This window comes from Passer domesticus, chromosome 11 (assembly GCF_036417665.1).
Source record: "Passer domesticus isolate bPasDom1 chromosome 11, bPasDom1.hap1, whole genome shotgun sequence".
Lineage (NCBI taxonomy): Eukaryota > Metazoa > Chordata > Aves > Passeriformes > Passeridae > Passer > Passer domesticus.
The window spans coordinates 17,417,807-17,443,300 of NC_087484.1; the positions used below are offsets into that span (position 1 = coordinate 17,417,807).

At 43.8% G+C, this 25,494-nt stretch overlaps 1 protein-coding gene across 2 annotated transcripts in view; it reads left to right on the forward strand.

Annotated features, from left to right (window-relative positions):
* Nucleotides 1-25,494, forward strand: part of EPHA4 (EPH receptor A4) — a 104,990-nt gene that overhangs the window by 40,099 nt on the left and 39,397 nt on the right. For both annotated transcript variants that reach the window (XM_064386026.1, XM_064386027.1), the window contains exons 4-5: nucleotides 1,322-1,477; nucleotides 16,525-16,863. In XM_064386026.1, coding sequence (XP_064242096.1) covers nucleotides 1,322-1,477; nucleotides 16,525-16,863 — 495 coding nt within the window. The remainder of the gene's footprint in view (nucleotides 1-1,321; nucleotides 1,478-16,524; nucleotides 16,864-25,494) is intronic.

Sequence of the window (25,494 nt, forward strand, 5' to 3'; positions counted from 1 at the left end):
GAAACCCCTGTGGCCAAAACACACCTTGCAAGTCAAACCTTATCTAATACCACGATGCATGTGAACTCTGGAAGTGTAAATCTCAGTCAGCTGAGCAATGTTTTCCCGAGCTCCTCTGGTGCTGTGGCAGCCCCAGCGAGTGACACCGGGCTGATCTCCCAGCGCTCTCACACATGGCGTGTGGCACATCGTAAAGCCAGGACTTGTTAAGGACATTTCATAAATGGCTTTGGCTAATAAGAATGAAGTAACTTGCTCTTTATGAATGTGTTACTAATATCCCTCTCCATTTCCCACTGGAGGGCTTCGTAAGAGAAGTAGGGAAGGAGTGAGGGGGACTAAGGGAAGGTTGAAACAGCAAGAGAGAGCCCTGGCTATGCAGGGGCTTATGCCCTCCCAACAGGAGCCTGTGTGTAGCAGGGGAACCCTAAAGGTAGTGTAGGTGATAAATGACAAGATGTGGGAGTGAGTCACACAGTAAATAGTGGGAACAACCTTTCTTTTTTACTGGTTTGCGTGCCTGGGAATTTTCTCTCTTCTCTGCAGTGGTGGTGATGGTGGGCTTTTTTCTCTAGCCAAGGGAGAAATTTCTAGGATGACATACCTGTTAGCCACCATGAAAATGTGTTATTAATGATGCGAGTGAGTTTTTTCCAAGTGATGTAGAAGTAGCCTTTTGTGTAAGTCCTGCTTTTTTGAAGCTGATGTCACCAAAAGCTTGCCAACTGCTCATGGGCCCGGGTGGCAGTGGTGCAGTTACTGCTGTGCCCCAGCCTTGAGCAGGGGAGAGCATTGCTGTCTCCTCCCTTGGGGAGAAAGAGCCAAATGAATTCTGCCTTGCCAGGAGGGAGACGTGTCATTTCCGGGCATGTTGGGTTCCTGTCCCACTCCCTCTTAAAAATTGGCAGTGTCTGACTGTCAGCTGCCATTCCTTAAGTGGTCATAGAATAACCCAATTGCACCCCTTTTGTTACACTCTGTGTGTGTGGGGTGCAGGTGGACAGGGGTTAAGCCACATGCAACTCCACAGTAAGCACAAAGAGGCAGCTGATTTTCTGGCAGTGTCAACAGAAGAGTAAAATTTTTTTTTGCCATCTCTAAGCCAGCTTTTAAAATGGCTCCTTGTTGGAATTAGAAATCAGTATCCCCTGACGTAGGACTACTCATTAAGAGTGTGATGATTGTTAATTCTTCACCTGGGGCTAAGAGGACATCATTAGATCTCTTTGAAATGTCTCCTGCCTTGATTTTGAATGAGTAAGCTAGCAATTTATGATCACAGCCCGGGCCAGTAACACTCTCCCTTCCTGTTCCCATCTAGCTTGCAAAATCGGATACTACAAGGCTCTCTCGACAGATGCTGCCTGTGCCAAATGCCCGCCCCACAGCTACTCCATCTGGGAAGGCTCCACGTCCTGCACCTGCGATCGCGGCTTTTTCCGAGCCGAGAACGATGCTGCCTCCATGCCCTGCACTCGTAAGTTGGTCTTTGAACAATCTCCTGCCCCTTTTACCACCCATTTCTTCTCCGTGTCTCTAAAAAGTGCTCTGCTTCTGACAGCAGCATTCAGTAGCTCTTATGGCCCTTTGCAGATGCAGTTTGCATTGTGGTCTCACTTCTGAGTGACAGTGTTCGTTCTCAGCCCTCAGTTCTAATGGTGGCATGGTTGTGCTGACCCTTGTGAGTTTTGTAGTATAAATAAACCAGGAGACACAGTTACAAAAGAGGGACTTGCACACCTTAGTAACACAGGTAGAAGTTAAATACAGGCCTCACTTCCAGTCTGAACACCTGGGCAGTAAAGCACATCACCTTTCATATCTTTAAATATGAATATTTGTAGAAATTGTGAAAGCTTTCCTTGTAATTGTATGACCTCAGGTAAACAGGTAATATTTATAATCTCATTATATTTCTAATTTGCTTGAAATATAGCTGATGACCCTTAGAAACCCAAGTGTTACTCTGAAAGGGGTGGTAATAATAAATCTTAAACTTTAATGAAACACCCCCCCTATTCTGTGTAGGGAAATACATCATGTGCAGCAGATGGAATTTGCTTTAGCTCCACCAAAATGCCTTCATCAGGGAGGAGAGATGCATTGAGCACAGCCGCAGGGTTGCTAGATAAACTCCTTGTCCTGTGTGTTGGTTAATGGCTCATGCAGTCAAAGACCTGGGATTCCAGGCATGTCCTGATGTTAAATTGTGATCGTTTAGTTCTTTGGTTTTCACTTTCTGAGGAGCAGAGCAGTTGAAACAATAAGTGAAAGGGCTGTATTTTACCAGGGGGGATATCCATGTGTGGCATTCCCTGAAAGGTATTGGAAGTGTTTCCAGATTTTTGGAGTTCAGCTGTATATTTATGTAGAGAGAGTGTGTGTGTGTCTGAGTGAGGAAAGGCCGAGATATTTCTTTTGTAACGTTTTAATATATTGAGAATTAATTTTGTGAGAGATGACTCACATTTATTTAAACCTTAATTTCTCCCTTACAAGGCAGAAACAGAGCATGTCCATAACTAAGTTAGCACTCATCCCTTCCCCACACCCCCTTAATTCCAGCTGTTCTCCAGTGATTTCCTTCTTTTCAGCAGTGAATTTTGGTGGGTGGTGGTTGAGGAGGCCAGGGCATAGCCAAGAGCAGCTGCTTCTGCTTAGTAGGAAGCAGAGTGTTGCATATATCCCTTGCCAAGTATTGGCTGGGAATGGATTCTAACTGTATTGTGAAACCTTGTCTAAATGGGCAAGAACATGCTTTCTATAATATAATTTACACTACTAGATCTAAAACGTGACCAGTTTGATAGGAAAAATGTCTTTCTGCAACAACAAAACTATAATTTGGAATGTACACCCTGAATAACACTATACCGACAAAAGTTTTTCAAAGCCCTGGTTCTTGTGAATGATATCTTGACCAAATTGAAATCAAATTAGTAATCAACTGGTTGAATTTAAATAGGCATGTGCAGTTAGAGAAGTATGAGGAGAGAGCAAAACATTTCCAGATGGGGAAATTGTAAGCAAATGATATGTATGTTTGCTGGTATTGCAAAATGTACCCCTGCAAGCTTAGCCCTTTTTTGTCAAGTCTTGGGCCTGCTGCAGGCACTCTTCCCCATTGCTGTCTTGGCTGGTCAGACAAAGCTGGAGATCTTGGTCTTTTACCCCAAAAATACAGAGAGGGAAGGAGAAAAGGCAAAGGCTGTGGTGCTGTCCTCAGTCTCCATCTCTGCAGCAGCCTAGAAGGGCTCTGCAGGCAGAGGCAAGCCAACACCACAATCCTATGGATACCTGCTCTTGGAAAACAGGCCTGTCTCTGGAGGTCCTGTTTCAGAGCTTTGCATTTTCCTGTAGCTGAAGGGCTTGTTTTTCTGTGATCCAAGGTGAAGGATGACACAGGAGTTGTTTCTGAGCTGGCCTGTGGCAGCTGTGCCCCCAGCCCTGCTGTGCCCCTCTCTGAGCCCGGCCTTGGCTGTGCTCAAGGATGGTGCCTGCTCAGGGCTCAGACTCAGCCCTGCCCACCCAGCTGTGCCAGGGCTCCGGGGGCTCTTCCTTTGCCATGGTCCCCCTCTGAGGGGCCTTCTGCCCATGGATCTGAGCAAGTGACAGCATTCAGAGGGCTCTTGCTGAAGGAAGAGCCTTCAGAAGGTCCCTGTTTGTCTGACTTTCCTGACAAGACATGTAGACAGAAGGGAGCATAAACATCAAAGGAGCTTTCAGGTGGATTCAGACTGTAATCAGTTCTTACCAGTTGGTTAAACCAGGTGACAAACCCAATTCCCTTGTGCTGACAGCCATAATAATCAGGCACCGTCTTTGTTCATTATGCTCTCTTTAACTCTGGTATTCTCATTCAGGCCTGCATTTAGTAATCGCTCAGTGTGACGGCACACTAATGAAGAAATAAAACAGTATCTGAGATCCATTCTTCTAGCAAAAAGATAGACTCTGCTCCACTGGCTTGTAAAATCAGGTTTCTGTTCACTTGGAGAACTATTAGACCAGGCGAATATAAGTAACATTGGATAATTTGGAAAGAACACCTGGAATGGACTGTGGATTGATCCCTTCTTTATTATTCCTAAACACTTTTTAAGATGAAGAACTTCAGCCTTCTTAAGATGTGTTTTTGTAAAGCTTTGACCCTTGGCTATTGATTTCCTTTAGTAGTAAACTGGCTGGCCTTGTCATTTATCTCGCCTTCTAGGTTGGGGGAGGAAGACTGTTAGGACTTTCCATTAGCCTGATTGTGCTAGTGGATGAAAGGGAATTAGAGAATTCCCCTTCCTTTTCCTTTCTTGCAATTCCCATGATAAGTAACAAAAGCAGTAGCTACTTCCTGGTGTGCTGGCCAGGAGAGGTGCTCCAGAGTTTTACCCTTCCATGATACTACTCTCTGACATTGCTATCCCCTGCTGAGCTGTAAAAACTGTGTCTAACCTCAGGTAAGCCAGGCATCAGGCTCCTAAAACTCTGGTTTTAGTATCCTGCTCTATTTCAGCTCTGCTACAGTGAGTGATTATGCCTGGTGTAAAGTTTGTGGCAGTGTGGGTGTAGAGAGAGCAGAGTGGGCTGTGTCAAAGGCCAGGCAGAACCCTGACACACACGTGTTTACTGGTGCCTCCTTCCCCTCAAACTTGCCTCCTGGGGATAATCATCAATGTGTCTGTCACCACCAAGGGGCAGAGCCGGCCTGGATCTGCTGCTTTGGCCAAACTTGGGAATTCAGACTGAGCTCTGAAGCACAGTGGGTTTGTCAGCTGTGTGCTTGGGCATGGAGATGGGATGATTGACTTGTAATACACCTGAGCCCAAATCATGGGAAACACCTTTCCCTTTTGGAAGCAATGCAAAAGTAGTGTCAAGGTAGCTCTGCAAGCCTTCATTATATTTCAGTACTTGAAGAGAGGAAGGGTCTTTCACAAGATTAGCAATGTAATGGAGAATAAATTGCCTTACCCACACATGAATCCATGAGGCAGGAAAATCAGTCTCAATCACGGCCCTCGTCCCTGAATTCACTTCTCTGTAAGGAGATATCTTGTGAATTGCAGCCTGGTGCAGGCAGGTGCAGTTCCCACCCAAATTAATGGGCGTTGCTCCTGAGTCCCCAGCATTAATGAGTTGGGTTCTCTGACTCTTAACAAACAAAGCTCACATTATGAGCGAGAACGGAACGGTTTTGTATTGTTTATGTTGTCTGTTCAATTCAAATTATTAATGATTTTTAATTGGGAGCCCTTTACAAAAGACAGATTACCATCATGGACTGTCCAGCTTGAAATCTGCCTCAGTAAATGACCCTGAATAATTTAGTCAGTTGTGTCACCCAAACAGGGACTGATGGATTGATTGATATTTTGTCATGGCCTGAAGTATTCCAAAAGCAGTTGCATTTAAGACAGTTTATACTGGAGAAGCTTGGAGATAATAAGAGCAGATGTAGTGAGATGCAAGAGAAGAGTTCCTGCTTTAAAAGGACCTTCTCCAGTCTAGGTTATCAAGAAACTGAATAGCCTGACTTCAAACAGCAAACATCACTTACTTGTCTTTACATTCCCCTCTTCTAATTGAATTTAGTGCACTGCTGTATTTCCTTCAGAAAGTATATTGTTTTTAAATTACCATTTCAGTGCTATTACTCAAGGCTCCTTCTTCTAATGCTTTCTGACAGTTATCAGCATAATGAACCATAATGAAATGATGAGCAATCTACAGTGGAAACTCAATGTGAATTCCACTAGAGCTGTGTGACTGTGTTGTTAAAATTTGAATGCACATTAAAATAACACTGTCCTTATTTGTTTCCAAGGTCAAGACTTTAAAAAAGGTTTCAAAGGTCTAAACACTCCAATTTTGTTAATGTTGCAGTCTAATATATACACTTAACTCAATCTTGTGTCACATTTACCATATCTCAGAGATAAATATTTGACCTGCATTTCCAAGAAAGAGTGAATTTACCTACCTAATAACTGTGGCTGCAAATGACTAATTACGTAGGAGCTGATTATTTGAGCACATGTTTATAATGATTGCTTAAACTATAAACAATATAAATAAGCAAATGTGCTCTTTTTCCTTCAACTGAACTTGTTCCTTTTCTAAGTTTCCAGTCGGATGTGGATTGTCACCACTGTGACTGCTAGGAAGAAGGGAAAACAGGATACACCACACAGTCGTGCTGGCTACTGCATTGTAGGTGGCTTTGCACTGGCTTTGCCACACTTCCACACTTGTGCTGGCACCACTGCAGTCCTCTGCTGTTGGAGCCTGTTCTCTGTAGTAGCAGGTATATGCCAGTAGAGCCTCTGATCTTCAGAATTTAAATTATGACATAATAACTCTTCCACATCTTTATATATATGTCTGCACCTTCAGTAAATGGTTATGTTCTTGAAACGTCCTAGAATATTTTTCATTATGTAAATAGTACATCAGAATGCCTTTTAAGCTGTAGTACAGCAGTTACAAGAGCAGAGGGAACAGTGGGTAGACTGTAAGGAGAGAATGATTTTTCTTCTCCACGTAGTCTGGGAAAATGGACCATCCATTGCTGCATCGCTGCCAGACTGAGAGAAAGGGATTGTGAGTGATGGGAATCTCAAAGAAGAAAGCTGTTTCTCCTTGTGTGTGGTGATGGGCTGAAGGAATTGAATAAGAAGGGGAGTGGTTATAGCTTGAGAAGAGACGGGAGTAATTTGACAGTGTGTGTTTATAATCAGTAGACTTGAAATCATCACGCCTTTAAATACAGCAACTGTTTATTAGCTGTCTTCTGATTTTCTGGCCAGAGCCTTAAATTAACAGAGACATTTACTCAATTAAATGGGGGCTTTGATTTGGTTAGTCAGGACCCAGTTCTGTAGAGTCGTTGAAGCAAATTAGAGGGCAAACAGCATAAGAAATTCAGCAGTTGGGCCAATTACAGAACAGCTTATTTTTCTGGTTGGATTTCTTTCCTGTCAGACTGTCAGATAACTTTCTGGTTTCTGCAGTGGAATTCTTTTTATCTCGAAAGAGTGAATGAACACAGGTGGTACTGTCTGCAGCACAGTGCATTAGAGTAGATGTGATAACATGGCTTAGCATGTGTGACAATGCAAAATGTTCTTATATGGCAGCTCTTGGAAGAGAAGCCTAGAGCCCAGAGGAGTGGTACCTGTGAGCATCAGTTTTCTCACACCTCTGCCAGTGGTAACTGGACCTCTTTGCTTAACTTCTTTAGCCTTTTTAGGATAGGAGCTATTAATTGGATTGTTCTCTGGGTGAAAGGAACAAAGCCTATTGTGAAGCTGGTAGCTGGGTTACTTCTGGCAAGTAAATAGGAAATGGTACATTCCAGTGAAATGGGCATTTTGTCACTGGCGCTGGTCCAGCATCCCTGGCTTGGCAGAACTCCCGCTGAAGTCAAAGGAATCTTGCCCAAGTAAATAAATGAAGAATTGTTTACCAAATAATTTGCCTTATTATAACCCAGTTGTAAAGCTGACTATGCAGAGAGGAGATAGAAATGGAGCAGATTACTGGTATTTTAAGTGACTGCTGCAGTTTGTGGCCTGTTTGCTTTGGTCTCTCCAGTTGTAAAACACATAATCTATGGTGATAAATGGTCAGGAATAGCCAGGCAGGCAAGAAGTGAGGGCTGTCCAGGCTGCCTTTGCTTGTTTGAATTAGCCCACAACAACAGGGGACCTGTCCACAACTGCTGAAAGAAGCAATTAGTGGCAGCAACATACACAACTGTCTCGGGAAAGTGTGGGCTTTATTTGCAAGCTTAAATGTACAGGACCCCAGGTATTTACTCTGTGTTAGAACTTTTCTTTCAGATGGTTAGAGACCAACAACAAAGGCATATCTGAAGGGCATCACAGCTCACATGCTGAAACATCATCGACAGCTCCACTGCTGTACAAGTTCAATAAAGCTTTATGAGATGGAAAGAGGAGGCCAAAGTGCTTCCTCTTGAACACTGTGCCTGGCATGGCTTTGCCAGACGTTTAGTCAGTGAACTTAAGGCATTTAAAGACGTTGATTATTTAATAATTACTTTCTTTGCATCCTCTCTGCAAATAGTAGAGAAATACTCTCTATTTCACGCCCTCTGAAGTACTCTCTATTTCACGCTCAGCCCTGCCCCCAGTGAGACGATTCTAGGATCATGATCAAATTAAAGAGCATTGATTAGGATTGTTAAAGGCCATCCATACAGTACCAGTGGGGTGAGGCCTTGCTGAGGGAGCAGCAGTGTGACCCCGTGGGTGAGGCTGGCAACACGACCAACAGCCTTAGCAGAGCCCTAGTGCTGCCTCCAGCCCTTTGAGAGGCACCTGATGTGCTTCCACTGGCATTTCACTGCTCTCTGCAGATATGCTCCAAAGATCTTTGCAAGTGTTCATTGTATGGATCTCTTTTTTTTTTTTTTGTACACCTCTTTATTTGGACTCTATTCTTGCTGTGTTACACACAAAAGCTGGCTCTCCGATCTTGCATAGCAGATGTGCTAAACTTTTCCCTGCTTCTGATGGAGCATTTCTAGTCAGGTTTTCTTGCTATTAGGCAGTTGGATGCTTGCTCCCAGGTGCCTGCTGCTCCTTTAACTTATCAAAGAGTTTGCTGCTCCTCTGTAGTGCAGCCAAGGCCACGCTGCCGATTCAGAACAGGCCAGTTCGTCCTGGGCTCCTTTTAACCACGGTGTGTCATAGCAACCTTCCCTGTTGTATGAATCTTGTTTATTATGTAGCAAATTAGCTCAAGATTTCTGAATACCCCGAGTTCCCTTTGAAATCAGGGCAGATGAAGAGGGTCAGGGTCTCTGGAGCAGGCTCATAAAGAGGATCCTTTTGTCAGTCCTGGTCCAAAGCCCATTGGGGCCTGCTGGTCTGCCTGATTGACTTTGATTAACAAACACCCATAGCTGGCACACAGCTGCATTTAACAGTGTTTTTGCAGGGCTTTCACAGTTTTAGGGTGAAGTTAGAAAGCTTCGAACTGTAACAGGTTATTGTTTTATTTTTAATACAGTATTTTAATATTTTTTGTTAAAATTATTTTGAATCCTTTCAAGCTAAGGTCTCTTTTTCTGCCTCAAAAAAGAAGTAATATTTTCTTCAAGGAGAGTGTGGGAATGGTTAAAGAAGATTAAAGTCTTTTCTACATGCTTGAGGTTTTCTGATGTCTGGTGGGAATTGCCAATGAAGCTTCCTTCTGATTTCACACTGTCAGGCGAACGCAGGCTGAATGCAGTGTGACAACCCACTTGAAAATAATTATCCACTGCCCTGGCTGCAGAGACATCCGTTACCTGCTGCAGAAATGAGCTTTTACACACGTGCCCAAGCAGATGGAGTAAATTATTTTTTAAATCATTTTCTCCTTCCAGGGCTCAAAAGTTTCATCATGCTGGTTACTTAGTCACATACATACCTTTAGAAAGCATTTTTCTTTTAAAGGAGGTGCATTTTAAATGCACCGATCTGGTGACTGATGGGATGCTCCTAACAAAGGCTTGCCTTCTTGAGGGTATATATTTGAAATATCTCCATTAGCACTTCCATGGAGAGTGTGGGTTTCAGTTTGCATTTTTAATAGATCTCCTCCCACAGCCAGATCTTTCAAGGTAATAAATCTTAACTATAACAGAGGCTAGTAGTAAATAGATGTGGTTACAGTCCTAATACTGATAATATCAGTTCAGTCCTTAATGGGTAATGTTGCTGCCAGAATAATTCACTACCACTGTTGATGCCTGAAGACTAAGCTGGCAAAAAAAAAAGGAGCTCCTGAAGGAGCCCTCTGCCAGGCTGTGACAGAAACGTGCAGACAGGCAGCTATTTGTGGCTAAGAGAGCTTTATTTTGGGCGCCACCAAAGTGGGTTTCTTGGAAGTGCTAAATTCGCTTTAAAGGAATTAATTGTCAGAACCCTGTGCTGAAGTGCCTTTTGGTTTGTTTTGTGATGTTTTTGTTTCTCAAGACAAGAAATAGTATATAAAGGCTTCTTTTTATCTGATAAAATTGGCCAAACCATAGCCCTTAATTTTATCTTCAGCCCTGTGGCCATGGGACCTCTGAGAAAAGGAAAGAGGAATTTTTTACTTGTGTCTACCTTTGGTGAATTAAAGTTGTTTGCCCAACATTTGAAGCTGCTAGTTGTCTAGAAGTGAGATTCTGGAGTCCTGTCACCCTGGGACAGCAGAGAACCAAGCTGCAAGGTCTTTCTTATTTCTTCTCATTTTATGGAACAACAAGGTCACTTGGGAGCTGTTTTGCTGGGAATCATTTCTTTCTCATCTCCGTTCTCTGTGCTTTAATCCACGCCTCCTAACCATACACTGTTGCTGAACTAAATTAACTGGTTTAGTGAAGACAGTATTCTTGATGTCAAACAAGTCTGTCTGGTCTCCTTGTAGAAAACTGTAATTGAATTTACCGCATACACCCACAGAGACTTTTAGAGAAACACCTTGCTGGGCAGATCAGTAATAAAAAAGGAAGATGTAAAACCAGGGATATTAAAACCTCTGTCATAACCATTTAAATACAGTTCCCCAGCACAGTGCCCTTACAAGTCTGCCTTCAAATCCCAGGGTTAGTTTTCAGGGATATTTTTTGGTCAGGTTTGCAGCTGTAGGGAGGAAGGGAGGACTGACCTGGTTGGAGTCTCCCTGCACAACCAACCAACCGTGCCTGCCTGTCTCCCTGGAGCCCCCCCAGCTTCAGGAGCCCAGCTACAGCAAGCCCTCTGCCATGCCTTTGGATGGGTTTGTGGTGTATTTGTCAGGGGAGGCTCTCTCCTCCCCACTTGTGCCTTTGTGGTGGTGCTGCACTTGCAGTCCTGGCCTGCCCTGGATAGACCCTGTCCTTGGGCACCCTGCAGTCCTGGGTGTGTGCTTTCCCTGTGGTGTGCATGAAGGGCTGGGCAGGCTGATCCCTCAGGGCAGCAGGAATATTCACTCAGTCGTAGCTAATCCCCTTTGTGCTATCTTTCTTTGAAATCATTCATTGCGTTGGGGTAGATGTTCTTTCTCCTTGGCAGAATGGCTTTGCCAGATTCATGAGGCTGAGCCACCTACGTTTGTGCTGCTGTCCTTTGGGGACAGAAAGAAAGGGGCTTTGGGATAACGTTCTTGGCTGGATGGCATCCAAACAACAGTCAAACAGCCTGTTGATGTTTGACTCAACTATCTCTGATGCCCTTTAGCTGATTTAAATGGAAAATACTGTGCTCCTTGCAAATAAACAGTTTACTGAGGTGTTATTATGCCCAGTCTGCAGCCTGGTTTGCTTCCCAGCTGTGTCCCCTTGCCATCTGCACCCCACAGGTGCTGCTTCAGTCCTGAAGAGCGAGTTCATTACCGGGTCTTCACTGCGGAAGCTCCCTGTGAGTCACTGCAGTGCCTGGACCAGGCTTGATCCCTGCTATGCATCATCAAAGCTCCTTAAGTGTGCCCACAGAGACCTGTAATCCACAGGCAGCTGGCTCACAGGGATCTCCTGTGGTCTGGAGGGAAGGAAGGAGGCAGTCAGGTGTTGGTATGTGCCCTTGTCATGGTTTTCACCAGGTCCTTGACAGTTGTACAGGCGTGTGTGGGAGGCTTCTGACTGGAGAGAGACTTGAGTGTAGGAAGGAAGGGAGAAAAATGTTGATAAATGAGAAGTTAGAATACTGCCAGAAGTTGTAGAAGGAGTGCTAAAATACATCAGTCCTTTTAATACAAGTAGTGCCTATGCTATTAACGCCTTAAAAACTCTTGTTTTGCTCAATGTTTGTTTGACATAGGGTGCATTGTCCTTAAGACAGACAGATCTCTCTATCTGTGGATGAAAGACAGCTGGAATGGCTGTAGCCTATTGCAGCAAGAGAAAGCCAAACAATCCGCATTGCCCAATATATTTAAGGAAATCGAATAGGAGGGTTGGGGAGGATAGCAAGATTAGCTTGATGAAGATTATTTGTTGCTAAACAGACTCTGCAGTGTTTCCCTCAGCCCTGACACACACAATGAACTGCTCCACCCAGGGCCTTCCCATTTGCTTCATGGCTCACTTGATTTTGATGGTTTTATTGTGAAGCAAGATTTATGGAGCCCCAGGAAGGAATAAAATTGAAAACTTCCGTTCCCTGTGTTCCCACAGAGGAGCCCCCCTGTCTGTTCACGGTGCTGGTTAAAGGGGCTGGAGAGGGATCTGGCTTTCAGGCCCCATGATCAAACTGTGTCCCCTGTGCAGTCACTGACGTGAGAAGACTGAGTGGCTCTGCAGATCCACCCTCAGATTCTGTTGTCCTGTGCAGGGAAAACAACAGCACCTGCCTTCCTAACATTATAAAATGAATTTTAAAATTAATTGTTTTTCAGAATTAAAATGTTAGATTTAATTTTGATTTCCTGTAGGAACTGTCACATTTTCAAACTGTTCCAGGCAGTGTGGCAATATTAGCTCCATTCTTCCACAGTGCCAAATAGCCCATGCAATAGCAAGCTTCCATTGGCAGGAGATTGATGAAAAATGCTGTAGATCGTGGGCCTTGTGACAAAATTACAGATGGTGGTGGTGATTCAGAAGCACAGGTCCTTGTCTCCTCTCTCATCTGCCCTGTAGCTAGATTTTTCCTGCCAGAGGACACAGGTTTGTGTGGGGGTGATGGTCTGGCTGACAGGATGCTGTTTCCTGTGGGATCCTGCAAGCTGGGTTTATCCAGGTACTATCCTGGCCCTTGCAGCCTGCCCTGGCCCTGAAAGGGTTTGTCTCATCTATGGGCAGCGGCTCTGTTGTCAGAAACAAAGCAAATTCTGATCACCATTGAAGGAGGGGATCCGCCCTGTGTTTCAACATCTGAAACCAGGCCCATCAATCTGAAGCTATTCCCCGCTCCCTGTGCCAACAGCTCCATTGATGACTACACTCCAGGAAGAAAAGAAATTGCTTTTCCCCTCACTGTAATGTCAGCCCACCATTTGGAGACTCCCCCGCATCTTCCTTTTCATGCTGGAGGTGGTGCACTCATCTCTGTGACCTGCAAGCATCTGCTTCCCTGGTTTTCCGCTTCGCCGCGTCTCTGTTTAGACACTGCAATGCCCTGTCCCACATACTAATTACTGACTTTTTGCTTCTGAGGAGCTTGATTCATTCTGGCACATTTTCCCATGTGAAACTGGACTTAGAGCCTTGGAAAATATCTTAATGGACATGAGAGTAAGTCTGAGTTTAACCCCAAACTGGCTGCTGTATCTGAGCTAAGAGGGACATCTTTCAGACCGCAGCTGTGGCAGCATGAACCCTCCCCCCATGGAGGTCTTTGCTTCAGGACTACCCCCATGAAATGGGGATATTCTTGGCCCTGGCAGAGCTGGTGCTGCCTGGGGAAGGAGGTGTTTGCACTGGCAGCACCTCATCTCAGCTCTCTGGGCTGTGCTCCGAGTGGATGCTCTCATGTGTGTGGCTGCAGCGAGGGAATGCTCTGTAAGAAAATGCCTTTTGCTGCTCCTTGCTATCAGGCTCTTGATGCTTCCCACAGGAGCAGTTTCAGTTCAGGGCTTGCTGCTGAGAGGTCCTGAGCAGTCTCTGGGAGGACACACAGCCTCAGCTCCCAGAGTCTCTGGCTGCTGCTCTGTGCAGGGCAGACCTTCACTGTGCAATGTGCACCTGGGCTTGCCGCCTGCTGAGGCTGCTGTTCCCCCCAGAGGCTCGTGTTGGTTTTCCATTCCCTCGACAGTGCAGAGGGACAGGTGTTGCTACCTTGTGCACCTGCCTGCCCTGAAGAGAGCCCAGGTGTGAGGCAGTTTGGGGAAGTCCAGGGTGGAGAGTTTGGTTCAGTTCCTGCTCAGGAGCTCCTGTGCTGCTGCTTGAGTTCACGATTTCAGGAGTGTCTTCCACCTCATTGCACTCAGAGTTGATTTTTGAAAAGAAAGCTCGTGTATTTGCAGGCTAAGCAGAGACCACTTTCATACCCAGGGGAGCTGCCAAAGCCAGCTTTTGGGGGAAGGAGAGCTGCTTATGGGACAGAGGCATTGGGCTGGGACTTGGGACAGTTTTGACCACTGCCCAGATGTGCAAAGCATGTCTTGTGTGCCCTTGTCTCACCACATCTCTCTCTGCCTCTTTCCACTTGATGAATAGAGATTAAAACCAGTTTCTTTCCTTTTTCTTTCTCATCTGGTTTTTGGATCAGGAAACATCTCTTGCTGTGTTCAGTAACTGATCTTTGAGTAAAAGGGTTTTGTCCTTAGGAGTCCAAAATGCTGCCAGTGCATAAATAAAAGCCATGAATGGCAGCCTGGTGGAGCAGCAGGCAGGAGGGCTCCCTGGCTCAGGGACTGGACTCAGCTCTCTCTTCTTGCAGTAATTCTACCTGTCAACCCCGATTAACTCAGAGACTATTTCAAAGGTTTGGCAAGAAGGGAGGATTTCCCTCCTTTCATAATAAATATATTAATTTTGTATTTTTGAAGTAAACACAGACAAACAATCCCTGTTTAGCTGCTCCTGCAACAGAGACCTTTCGTTGGGTACTGAAGGCCCATTTGAGCTCTATTTAAAACTCTTTTCTTAACCTAGCTACCTCTCTCAAAATCAAAGTCCTGTCTCCTGTTGAGCATGTGTTATATCAGGTGGCTTCAAGCACAGACCTGAGGAGGCGATGCAGCCCTCAAAACCTTGTCTTATGCAGCCTGCTCAGGCCTCAGGCTTCCTTTGAGATGAACCTGATAAATTGAGGAGGGAGCCACAATTAATCTTCCCCATAGTCATCCCTTAACAGCTTAACCTTTCTGCTGTTACACTTGATGAGTCACTTTGTAATTTCAGTAGAATTTCACATTTTCAGTGTATTTGGTTTCTGGCTTACCAACTTGACTGTTTTTGTACTTTTGGCATATGAGAGATTATGACTTATTTATTTATACACTTAATGGAACTATTGGTGCTGGCTGATTCTTTTTTACCAGGTTCATAGTTTCATAATGTATGACAAATTTTCCAGAACTTTCTCCTTTCCTTCCTTTTCTGCAAGGAGATCTAGTTGAACTTCTTTTGAATTGCAACCATCAAATGTATTTTGATGAAATCTAAGAAGCGTTCATGAGCTTTCCTGTGTCTTGAATTTGTGACTTTCCAAAATTATTTCTAGTATTTTTCTGCTAATAAGATTTGTATGTAAAGCTCTGACTATTGGTAAGCACAGCTATTTTTCCTGTGTTCCTGTTTGGATTGATACATTTTGCAATCTTCATTCTCATTCTGTCTCATTTCTGTTTGATGCAGTGCTTACCTGCAGCCCTGTCCCAAAGCACTGTGTGTGTCAGAGCAGCTGTGTGCTCTGCCCCAGAGCAGGCTGCCTGGTGATGGTCAGAGAAGCCTTTTGGGATGGATGAAATACCCATCTCTTTCACGGCTTCACTCTGAATCATCTGCCTTAAATTTAAGGGTACAAAAAGCGTGTCTCAACTGTATTGAAATTAGATTAAGAGTTGCAGGATTAGCTCTTCTGCATTTTCAATTTGCCTGTGGGTTTGAGGCCTGTGGGGATTTAAGCACACAAATAGGATTTGTGCCGTGTGTTGGTCGGCGCGAGGCAGGGCAGGGCTGGCCACGGCACCTCTGGAGAGGTGCTGCATGTGCAGGAGGGGCTCTGCCCAGCCTGCCTTGGGCTCTGTGTCCTGATCCCACATCCCTGTGCTGGAACCAGCTGGGAGCTCTCTGGTATTTATGAAGTCTCCCATCCCTGTGGTGGAAAAGCTGACCTTGTGTCTCAAATCCAGCCTTACTGCCAAGCTTTCTGTCTGGTCTCTTGTTTGTGACCAGGTTTCTTTTATCAGCCCTTCCTTCAGATGCTCACCATATTTTCCTCTTCAGTTCTTTCACTTTCTCCAGCACTCCCCTGTTGTATACTTTATTTTCCGTCCTTCAAAGCTTTAGTTCTGTGTCTGGCTTTCTACTCAAATCTCCATCCTGCATGCTGAAGTGTCATGTTCAGGTTCCTGCTTGATGGGCTTCGGTGTTCACCGAATGCGATTTGACATCAACTTGTCTGGAAAATATTTCACTTATATTTTTCAGAAAAAGATACCCTGAGATATTTCTATAATAATTTCAATGGGAGTCTGCCTGCAGGTAATGGGGGACTTTGAAAATCTCAAGTGAAGCAGGAGTTTGTGCATTTGATGCTTTGCTTAGGAGATCATGGGAAAAAATGAGTGTAAGATATGTAAATTTAACATTTTTCGTAACAAGTATAAACAATGAAAGGGGAAAAGTCCCACTCCTGTTTAATGGCAATACTGAGCTTTCAGGCTCATTTAGAGCTGGAAAATACTGTTAGTTCATCAGATAAAGAGATCAGAATTTGAGTTACCAGCTAATTATTTTGCCTTCATTATGAACATAAGTAAAATTCTGCTTGGTCTCTATTGTCCTTAACTTAAATGGGAATTGCACAGCGTCTGGGACCCTTAACTCTGATGTACGTAAGCTTTTTTTTTTTTTCCTTAAATAAAAGCATGTGAACTTTTTCTTTTTAGGCCCTCCATCTGCTCCCCAGCACCTGATTTCCAATGTCAACGAGACCTCGGTGAACCTGGAGTGGAGCCCCCCGCAGAACAAGGGTGGCCGGGAGGACATCTCCTACAACGTGGTGTGCAAGCGGTGCGGGGCGGGCGAGCCCGGCCGCTGCCGCTCCTGTGGCAGCGGGGTGCACTTCAGCCCCCAGCAGAACGGCCTGAGAACCACCAAAGTCTCCATCACCGACCTCCTGGCACACACCAACTACACCTTTGAAGTCTGGGCGGTGAATGGAGTGTCCAAGCAAAACCCCAGCCAGGACCAGGCTGTGTCAGTCACTGTGACAACTAACCAAGCAGGTAGGAACACAAACAGCAATTCCCTTCCTGTCTCTGCTGCCTGTTTTTTAGGAAAGCTGTGATTTCCATTACGTTTAGCATTAGCAAATGAATGCGAGGAGCCCTAAGATGTGTAACTGGGTCAAACCCTTATTTTCTGGTGATTTATATGGATACTTTAAATGCTTCAGAGGCAGGGAGAGAGGAGAGTTTGGGTGCTGTGTCAGGGAGCAGGCTGTGCTGCAGCACGCAGGCAGGACACTGGGAGGCATTCTGCAGAAGCACAGCAGCACGGCTGTTCCCCCCAGCCCACCAGCAGCTCCAGGGGACAGGCACCCTGTACAGGAACACAAGGATGTCCTTGGTGTCTGCAGAGGGCAAAATACGTGCCTGGGGAGCACAGGGTTTTGCTCCATTCCCCCTTGAAAAAGGGCTGTGTAAGATTCAATGAGCGGAACGACTGGGCGCCGCTCGCCTGCCTGCTCGCTCTCCTCTCCTGGAAAGTCAATTAGATTCTGTCCCCTTGTTAAATAAATACCTCCTTAACCTGCTGCTGACAATGTTTCGATTGATCAGAGCTGGCATTGCTGTAGAAATCCTATATGAGCTTTCAACTTCATGCTGACTGATTTTTGCGTTTCATTCATCTGGGAGAGTGAAATACTATTTCTGTGTCTACAAGATTATTTCAGATACCCTGGGCAGCTCTGCTTTTTTGGTACCCCAGGCTTGACCTAGTAAGGGCAAAGGCTGCAGCAGCAGATTGCCATTTTGTTTTGATGCCAATTTGTTTGATCTTTTTCTTTAATTCCATGAAAACATTTCTTAGTTTGCAGCCAGCTCGGGTTTAACGCACAGGGTTCCAGTTGAATTTTTAATTTAATGCACAAAATTATATACATTTGAATATGACACTCTTCTACATGCAAATGAGATATCCAGACTGTCAGACTGGATACAAGACCGTCAAACCTGTTATCTGATGGCTCAGAGTGCTGATTGCCTTCAGGTCCCACAGATGTTGCAGGCATTCAGCACCTCGGAGCGTAGCTCACAGGGTGTCATTTATTACCAGGCTTACGGTGCATGAGACAATATTAATATTGCATATTTTGATAGGACCAGACCATATAAATATTTTGAATTCTGTTTCCTAGTAGGTGTGTGTGAAAAATAGGTAGCCATAGTCTAAATCTGAAAATTTTAGCTGTAGTCCAGGACATGTCAGTATCACCAGTGAGAGATACATTCAATTTTGCACTGACAGTTACAAGCGAAATTGTCAAGTCCATGCTGAAGCGCCTTTGAAAATCTGGTCCAGTGTTTTTTGTTCTTCATATACAGTTGACAGCATCCCTTTTAAATTATGATTCAAAAATTCAAACCACCACTTTGCCTAGTGAAAGGAAGACTAATAGAGAGCAGGGGCTATTAGGGAGTCTTGGGAGAAAGCTGTGGGAGAGTGCTGTCATACGCTATACGAAAAGAGAAGGTTGAGAACAGCAGCAGGGACAGTGTTTTTGTGCTGTGAATGCCTAGCAAAGAGAGTATTTCTGACTGATTTTGGCATGTGTAAGGATTAGTGGATGCATATATGCATGAATAAGTGAGCGGGATCCATCTACCGTGTGAAAATTCTACCATCTTATGCTTTTATATGCAAACCAAAATCTGATTGAATATGCAAATAAGAATTGATTTTGTTTATTATCCATGAGTAGTATTCTTCCCATCAGGAAATTTGTATTTTTGCCAACATTTCCAATTTTGAAACATGCCCAGTTTATCAAATGCGTCAGAGGGACAGAGAAAATTATACTGGTATAAATGAAAATTAACTCCGAGATGCAGTGTTCCCTGTTCTTCATATAACTTTGTGGTTTCTGCTGCACAGAAGATCTAAATAGAAATGTGTGGCCTAAACCTACTGATCCTAGCTGAGATAAATAGCCTTACATATGCAAATGGTCCCATTGATTTTGGTGAAACTGCTTGCTTGAGTAAAGGTTTGTAAAGTTAGACCCTTGGGTTTTACAAGTACTCATCTGTTTAATCATTGTAAATGTGTGTCTGGGGTGCATTAAAATCATTGTGCCACTAATTTTCTTTCACTATATTTCATTATAAAGAAATCATGTTATGATGGTGCACTGCCACAGGCTTGGTTTTCATCTTGCACCTTTCTTACACTAATGTAAAGCCGCCTTGGTTTCTTTAAGGCAATTCTAAATTCAGATTAGAGCCAAGCTCCTCCCTTAATAGCACTTCTTCCCTGTTTTACTAGTAAAAATGAAGCCACCAACAACGAAAATTTATAAATTACTTCGTTGGTTGTTCTTGTTGTGCTTGATAGGAAAAAAAATGTTTTCAATATGGGGAGTTTTTAATAATTCTTTACATACTACTTAATAATTCTTTACAGCACTTTTGGGTTGTCTTCTGGAGAATTTGCTAGAACTCTTTGCAAGAGGTGCATCTCTGAGTTAAATTCAGTAAAAATGATGAGTATGCAAGAGACCACGGAATTCTTCCTCATAACAACTTCACCTTTCAAATATGCAACCATATTATGTGAAGAAAATAGGCAGAAATTTTGCAAGCAGTTTCTGATGTGAGGATCAGGAAGCCGGGTGTCTGTGTGTTTGCTTGTCGTGGTGCCAGCCCCCATGGAAGGTGTGCATTTGGAGAGAGGCAGAAAGCAATGAGAAATCCCTTGTGGTATATTCAGCACAAAATTGATGGAATGCATTGCAGTGACATAGAAAGTGCAGTTGAAAAGCACGGGTGGGTTTTTGTTTGCTTTTGTTGTTTTACTCCTGAGATAATGAAATGAGGCAGTTTACTTTCCACTCTTCGTTTAGAAACTCTCTTCAGTTTCTGATACTATAGAAGTGTTTAAATGAGAATAAGATTTGCCATTCAAAGTAGGATCAAAAATCGTTTGAAAAAAAATATTTTCTACTTCTTTGGAAAAGGTATTGGTTTTAAAACTTGCCTTTAAAAAAAAAAAAGCTAATTTTCAGGCTTTGAAGCAAGTAAAAATTTCTATCTCCTAGTAAAATACTTCAGTGTTGTTACAGTTTAAGAGTTTTGAATTAATTCAGCTCATTGTTCTGCATGTTTAGTATAATTTTTTGGGGTTTTTTTTTTGAGTTGGGAACCATTACTCTTTTCCAGTATAAGATTTAAAAAATATAAAAAGCAAGGATGGAACACTGAGCTGCTGAAACTTGTAGCCAATATCCTTAGCACAATGAGTACTGCAAGTGCTGATATCGGGGTAGCACCACTGGCAGTGGTGGCTTATGGGCTTTCACTTTTCAGTGAAGTGAAATCAGCACTTTGCCCATCTTTAAAAATTTGTGAAATGATTTGTGGAAGAGATGCAAGCCAGCAATTCTCATGTGATGCTGCTAGGAGAAGCTAATTCCAATGAGGAACTCTATCAGGCTGTTGATTGAGTAGCTCAGAAATCTCTGGGCTACTTGGGTTTTTTTTTTGTTTGTTTGTTTTTGTGTTTTTTTTTGTTTTTTTTTTTTTTTTTGTTGTTTTTTTTTTCTGCTAAGGATAATGCTGCAAAGCTGTTCAATATTAAAAGAAAAGCTCTCAATAAAAAGATCTTGTTTGCAGCGTTCAGGAAGCTTGTGTGGTTTTCTTTTGAAGATGCACTGGGCAGTTTATATTTTTATTAAGGATGAAACAGCTGAGCTGTTTGTCTCCAGCTGAGAGGCAGGTTCCCTGCTCAGTCCCCCTGTGTGCCCATCCGAGGGGGCAGTGCCACAGGGACAAGGTTTTTGCATGGTTGCTGAAGGCATTTGTAAGGCAGGAGAGTGGTGTGGGGGGCAGAGCCTACACAGGCTTAAATGAGATTTAAAATCCAAAAACTCATTTTCCTACTTGCTTGGCTCCCTTTGTTTTGTTTGCCTTTTATGAGGGAGGGGTGTCCTGCTCGCTCCTTTGCGTGTTGGAGTTAAAGCAGTTGATATTTCTGAATAAACAACCTGCCTGGTGATTTGTTACCTTGTTAGGGTACCTTGGGCTCTGTGTTTCCTTAAGTGGATCGGCAGAGCTGGATAGATGCAGGATGTGCCAATTAGGATGAAAATACAGTGTATATAAATAAACTTACTTCTTCTCCCGTTGCATCACCCTGGATGTTTTCAAGCTGCCTGTGCTCAGGATCAAGAAATGATCTTTCTGGAGAATATCTCGAGCTCTCTGTGCCGGTTATTCCTGCTCCTGTTGTCGCTGCTCTGCCCAGCCCCTCTGTGTGTGCAGTGCCCCTCTCCTGGCCTGTGCAGCTGTGTGCTCCCTGTCCCAGAGCTGCCCCATCCCTGGCAGAGCAGGGGGCTGGCAGTGCTGCAGTCCTTGCCCCTCTCCTGTGTGCTCCCCAAATCCTGCTCTGGAGCTCAGAGCCCTGCAGTGCTTCAGTGCCCTTCCCAGGCAGCAGCTAAAGTGGGTCACGGTGCCACCAGGATTTCAGCATGCCCGAGAAGATCCATGGGAATTGAGTATTCTTCTGGGACAGGCTGCAGTTGTGGTGAGCCCAAAATACTGACTTCCAGTGCAGGGAAGGGAAATGTCAGCTGTTACTCAGTTATATTTAACCTTTAGGTTTGTTTGTTGTTTATGTTCTTAATTCCTTTACTAAAAGAAAAAAAAAAAACCACAAAAAAACCCCAAATCTAAAAGATCCAAATCCCTTGAGGATGCTGATATTTTAAGTCAGAAATGGCAGGGGCAGGGGGGAAAGAATTGGGAGTTATGACTCAAGTTCTATTGGACTTTTTGGTAGGGGAATAGATATTCCCATTTTGCATTTTGATGGGTCTACTTTGAAAGCCCACATTTCCTTTCAAATGCTGATTAGCATTCCTCACGTGTTGTACAGAGCAGCACAGAAAATGCATATAAGGTCTTACATTATGCCAGTGTGGTTTAGCCTGTGCTGAGCTACATTTGCAGTCAGTAAAAATTCATGGACATACATTGCCCTTGGTCAGTGTGCACTCCTCGTGTCAAAAAAATAATAGTTGCTCAGGCAGATCAAAAGCAATGCATGCCAAGGCCAGGAAAGATAAGGATTTTAGTATTTTCTTTTTAATGTACTATTTTCCTGGATATTTATAACTTACCTATAAAGAATTGCTCTATAGCGAAACATCAAAAGACATTGTTAAGTAGATTTCAGTCACAGAGCTTTCTTTAGGTGACTGCATGAACACCCTTAAACTACTACTGCAAAATAAAATTAACTGTTACTCTGAAGATTGATCAATCCATCTGATTCTCTAAGCTCCCTCATGTTCTTTGAGTATAATCCTGGTTTCAATACAAGTAATAGTAAATAATTTCTGTTTGCTGAGAATGAACATAACATTTTTTTATTTTATGTGTGGTGATATTTATGTGCATATTAAGAATCTTATCGATAGGGAGGTGCTGAAGGAAGTTAATTTTGATTTTAAAAATGGCAAGGTCTGTAGTCATTCAGACTGCTAGTTTTATGCTCAGCTCTTGCAAAAAATGTTCTTTTTTTAATGCAGTCCTGGTGAGGAGCTGTTTATTGTTGTGTTGAAACATAATTTTTGAAGGGCTGTGTAACCCCAAGGAAGACTTCATCTCCAAATAGCCGGCAAAGGAGCTCTATGAATGTGAAGACAGAATTCATCATGCACTTGTGTCACAGTTTCACAAACCCTATGAAATAGTGTAAGCTGGCAAAATAAGTCATTTTCTGTGCTGGCATCCCCCTTCCCTAGTGCCTGGTGAGGCTGTGGGGATGCTCGTGCACATCAGCTCTCCAGCCTGGCCCTGCCGAGTTCCTGGGGGTGATGTGGGGATGGGGCTGTGCTGTGGGGTTTTGTGGAGGGAAGGATTAAGGTGCTGGGCCAGGCTGTTCCTCAGGAGTCTCTGGACCTTTGGAGGGTGTTGAGGTGGCATCCAGCCCGATGGCCCACCTGGGAGAGGCGCAGGAGGGTGAGTTCATGTCACTGCCCAAGAGAGGAGTGAGTGGCACTCCAGATGCTGGGCACAACTGGTCTGCCTGTAGCCTTCACAAGCATCCAAGAATCAATTTACTTTTTAATTTTTGTTCTAAGTACTTGCTACCAGCACAGTCCCACCCTTTCCAGTTACTTGTTCCCCACAGCCAAAGGATACAAATAGCCTGTTCCAGTAGTCCTTTTTCAGGCACACAAACCCGTGAGGAAACTCATGCACGTATCTGGGTGTGTATAAACAGTCACAGCACCCTGGCCACCCAGTTCCCAACAAACCTGATTTAAAATAATCTCTTGGCAAACATCTGGATGTGTGCCAGCTGTCCAGAGCATGGGAAGTGTGTGTGATACTACTGGCTGCTTTCTTTTTTCTGTACAATGTCAGGGTAATGGGAAAATCGAGCTGCAAAGGGCTGTTCTTACTTTGCTTTAAGGTGTTTGTACTAAGGATGATAGACCAGCAGTCTCCTTATTCCCCAAACAGAGCTGTGTCAAGCCTGAATTCAGTAGGAAAGAAAATCAAAACTAGTGAGGAAGACTAGGAAAAGGGCTGATCCATAAGTGCGACACTCCGAGTGATTTCTTACAGCATCTTGCAAAATTCCAGGGTGATTATATGCAACTTTCTCATTTGAAATCTCAATCAGTGAGGTTTCTAAGGCTTCATATTTTTCTGCTGGACGTGAGCAGCAATCCCCCCTGCACATTGTTCAAGCAGGAGGGTTGGCACAAGCTGCCTGCTGTTGTTGGGTTTTATCTGCCCTGATCAGTGAGGTGACCTGCCAGGATGTGCAGGACAGCCTTTTCTTCACCTGCCTTTCCTTCCCCTGCTTTGGCTTTCAAAGGGACTTGTGTTTTGGCTTTGGACATCTGAGGATTTATATTGACAGGAGTTACTGCGAAGATTTCTGCAGCAAACCAAATGGTGTATTTTGGGAAATCACAGATCTTTCAAATATTAATGCAGCGGGAGATCCAGAAAGAAAAGTGATCCTAATGCTAGAAATTTGGGAATTGTGTGGAACTGAACAGTGGGGAGGGAATACTTTTGAATGGGCAAATTTCGGCATTGAGCATGAGATTTCTCAGAGATTTGAAGATGTCATGTGTTGACTGCTTCAGGTTTCTTCTGCTGCACGTTTAATTACGTGTGTAAGTTTAAGTGTCTGAGTAAGGAGCTTCTCCAAGCTGGCAGATGCAAGTGGGAGTTTCTTCTTAACAACTCCGTGTTCTTGCAGAGGCTTTAACTGATGGTCTGTAATAAATGTGTAGTTATAGGCATACGTGCTCCCGTCTTAAAAACAAAACTGGGAAAACTATTGTTGAGAAGGATTAAATTATTATTTTAAGGTAACTGCAGCATTCCACAAAGAAATAATAATTAAAATAACAACTGCCTGCTTTCTGGCAAAGCTGTCTGCACCACCCATTTCCATGAATTTGTATTCAAGGTGGGGGATACAAGTCTTGGTCGGAAGGAAAAAAAAAAAGTGCTTTCTAAAGATCCTTAGTAAATAACCAGCTTCAGGGTTCAGTGAACAGCTTAGACAAGCTGCATGTCAGATGGAGCCAAGATGTAATTGCAGCATTTAAATAAAAATTTGGTCACTTTTTTTAAAAGATCTCGTGGTGTGCTATGGAAAATGGAAGTTAGTTACACATCCTCCTAGGGAAAGAGATGCTTAATTTCAGCATTGGGTAGTGTTGATCATATCTAAGTAGTTTAAATTTACTTCAAGGAGGCATAAAATTCTGGTCTCAGTGATGTTGGTACAGATGAATAGTTACCAAACTGACAGAGATGGAGATGCAGTCCTGCAGCTTTTATTTGCCCTGGACTATTTAACTGTGTGCTCACTTTCCCTGGCAGAAAACTGACATTTCCCATTCATGGGGTTTGACAACTGGTGTGAGCACTTCCCTTAAACAACTGGCACAGAAATATTTTCATGTGGAAGGAGAATTTGCCCAAGAATGTTTGTGGCTACTGAATGTTTAGATGGGCTTCTAAATTCTCTAGTTGTTTTTGCAGCTGACTAAATAAATTGGAAAGCAGCCAGAGAGACAGCAGAGTCCAGTCAGTAGTTCAGCAACAATAAAAGGCTTCGGAGAACTTTATCAAAGCTTCCATTAACCCCCTGCTGATGTCCTCAAACAGGATTTTTTTGAGGGAGTAGAAACACAAAAGCTAGGCTGCACAACTGCCCCTGTGTGTCCATTCACAGTTTTTAAATCCACACAGTTACTAATTAAAATGCCATGCAGAGCAGCACAAATAAACATCACTAGTCCCTGAAGCCCAAAAGGTTCTGCATTGGCTCATAGTTTGGAGGGCAGGATGCTGAACTGACCCCAAAGGGTGGGTGAAGCAGCCCATTCTGGTTCGGATATTCTGTCCTTGTGAAATGTGTGTCAAGTCCATCCATATGCATGAAATCCCACTCCCAGAATGCCATCCCAAGGCAGCCCGTTATATTTTATTTATGTGTTTCATAGCGCTGTGCTAAACCGTGAGGGCTAAATAGAGCTGTGGCATGCCTGCTGGCTCCCTATAATCATGTTTGCCAGCTTCTGGTGGACATCAAAATGCTGAGCACACGAGTGAATACTGCTTCTTTCATTGAGAAATGTCACTTCAGATTTAGCCCCA